General features: G+C 39.4%; 1 protein-coding gene across 1 annotated transcript; it reads right to left on the bottom strand.

Annotated features, from left to right (window-relative positions):
• Positions 1–1,207: 1,207 nt before the first annotated feature.
• On the bottom strand, positions 1,208–2,455 carry LOC133866514 (RING-H2 finger protein ATL54-like). The gene has a single exon (XM_062303066.1). It carries the CDS (start codon positions 2,356–2,358, stop codon positions 1,288–1,290), a length of 1,071 nt encoding a protein of 356 aa, XP_062159050.1. The 5' UTR covers positions 2,359–2,455; the 3' UTR covers positions 1,208–1,287.
• Between the last annotated feature and the right edge of the window lie 376 nt (positions 2,456–2,831).

Genomic DNA, 2,831 nt, shown 5'->3' on the forward strand with positions numbered 1-2,831 from the left:
AAATACTCTTATCCTCGTGTCGCGATATGACTGAAATGCTCAATACATGACATTTAAGAATAGTAATTTTTTATGCGACATGTGCAACATGAAATTAATGGGTTAGGGTTAAGAGATCTAACTCATTGATTTAATTAGTGAGGTTAGAAACTGACATGGGTAAAAAGGCAGACGGTTAATAACTACACACTGATCGCTAAACGCTCTAAACTGTTAACCGCCTAACCATTTCTATAAGGGGTAGGAAAAAAACCACTAACCACCTACCTATATATATATACACACACAAAACGACGTCGTTTAATATGGTTTTTTAAAAAACACCATACATGAGGCAAAAAAAAAAGCCCAAAAATATATAAAATCAGCCCAAAAAAGAGGTCCAATGAAGGCTCAAAAGCAAAAAGCTGACATAAATTTAAAAGCGATTATGCAGTGCGGCTATAGCTTTAAATAAGCGCTAACCGCCTAAGGTTGGGTAGTTCCGGTAATAAAAATAGAATAACCACAGTTACGGTTAGAGTCAGTAACCGCATTTTCACCTTTAAAAACTTAGAATTAACCTATATATATAGTCTTATACCAATATTTCGGCACCATATAACCCATCACAATAACATGAATAGCTAACCATACCCAAGACACCGTTCCTTCGAAGTGAAGTCCTAGCTTTCTTCTGCGATTAATACGATCTTACTTGAACAGGATTTGTGATCTATACGTTCTTACCTCTGTATCCGTGATCACATCCCTGTCACTGTCAGCATGTGAGCCCCGCCATGGGGTTGGAGTTTCTCTTCCTGTTGAGCTGAGAAAGGATCTTTCCTGTCTGATACAATAAATTTCCTTGGCAGGGGATAAGAAAGAGAGCCTCAAAGGAATCTTGAAACTAGACAACTGCTATAAGAATATGAGACTCATAAACTGCTAATTAATGCCGACCACAACAGTATTGCAGCAAATACATTGGATCCAAAGATTAGTATATACGTATATATGCATAATATCTTCACACATCCTTCATCATTGAATCGAAGAAAAAGAAAAAAGTAGCGGAATCCCCAGCCAAAAATCAATGACGTACAAAGTACTTGGTAGTGGAAGTGATACCTTTGCCTTCTGAGATCATCAATCCTGCCCTGCATTCACACTTCGTGATACAGAGACTTCTTGTAAAGCAAACTTGGTCCAAGAACATGGAATATCCCAGTATATATCTCAGATTCCTCACTTATAGCTATTTCTTTTTAAGAATAATAATAAAATAAAAAGTTGAAAACTTTACATTTACAGAATTGAACTCAGGCTCCGGTTGTATCTCAATGACAAAACCCTCCCACCGCTGGAAACTGATCTTTTCATAGAAAGAGGCCTTATATGCAGACATTGCTCAATTGAAGAATGACTGCCCATCAATCTGTGCATGCTGCAGCGTCTACCATCTTGCTTGTTGGCATTATCCAAAAAATCTGACTTTTCAGCATCCTCCATTTGATTAATCGAGCTCCCTTCAGATTGACCGACCGCACGAGAAGCATGCTCCCCGCTACAATTCACACCCTCTTTTGATATTCTTTCACCATCCACCTCTAGCAACTCACCTTCATCCCCTGTTCCAGCCCTGTTTTCAGACATCTCACGATTTCTCACCTGATAATCACGCAAGTCGCTTTCATTCCCAGAATTGGTCATATGGGTCTCTTCGTTTACGTTCAAATTGTTAGAATTCTGATCGACATTGTCTAGACTGACAGTATCGGTCATAATATTGGCACGGCACAAAGGACAGTTTGTGTGAGACCTCAGCCAAGTATCAATGCAGGGTATATGAAAGGCGTGGCTACACTTAGGCAAGAGCCGAAGCGTCTCGTTTTCTTGAAACTCGTTCAAACAAACGGAACACTCTGTCCCTTCAATCAACCCTTCATTCTTCTTGTACTTACAGACCGCAATCGAACTTATCACCGACTGCTGCAAACCGACGGTGGTGATGAACCAGATGGGATGATCGACCTGAGTCTCATCAAGAAACCCTTGATCATCTGTACCTTCGGATTGGGAGGGTGCGGGCCCGTTGTTTCTCCGGCTGCTGCACCAACTGGGACAAGACCTTGCTATGGCAACGTAGTAGCAAACAAGAACAAGAACGCCGGCTAAGAAGAAAAAAGAGATGATGAGGTAGGGTGAGATGTGAAGGATTGGGGATGAATGAGCGGCGCCTGAGAGAGATGGCGGCGGAGGAGGTGGCGGTGGGAAGTAGTAGTAGTCCGGGAAAGGTTCGCAGTTATAAGGTTCACAGTCTACGGTTTGGTTTGATGCAGTTAGAGCAGGGAAGAGTTTTCTTTGCTTCCTCGCCATTAAAGAAGAGCATCAAGAAACAGAAGAAGAGGTGAGATGAGATGAGATGAGCAAGTGCCTGATCTTCTAAGGGAGGTGTTTAATTTTTGATTGAATTGAAAGGGCGGTGTTAACTGCTGCAAATAAAACTTTCTAAATAAATAAATAAAGGTCAAGAACATGTCTCTTTCAAAGATTTAATGGGAGATTATGATATGTAAGTTTTATTTGGTATTTCTCCACTAGAGAAATGAATGATTTACAACTTTTGACATAATTTTTGTACAGTTTTAACAATTTTATTTTTCAAATTAACCATTTGATTTATTTTTTTACATGTAGGTCCAATATATCCAATGATTAATTTTTAAAAAAATTGTTGAAGATGTACAAAAATTATATAGAAATTGTAAACGTATAATATCACTTCTCACCAAGTCAAGAAGGTCTAAGTATTTACTCCCATTTCCATATCTAAGGCGGTATGAACACCA

The sequence above is a fragment of the Alnus glutinosa genome, chromosome 4, assembly GCF_958979055.1.
Source record: "Alnus glutinosa chromosome 4, dhAlnGlut1.1, whole genome shotgun sequence".
NCBI classification, from domain to species: Eukaryota; Viridiplantae; Streptophyta; class Magnoliopsida; order Fagales; family Betulaceae; genus Alnus; species Alnus glutinosa.

What these genes read in the sequence shown, in the direction of transcription:
- LOC133866514 (XM_062303066.1), bottom strand. Translation starts at nt 2,358, where the DNA reads ATGGCGAGGAAGCAAAGAAAACTCTTCCCTGCTCTAACTGCATCAAAC.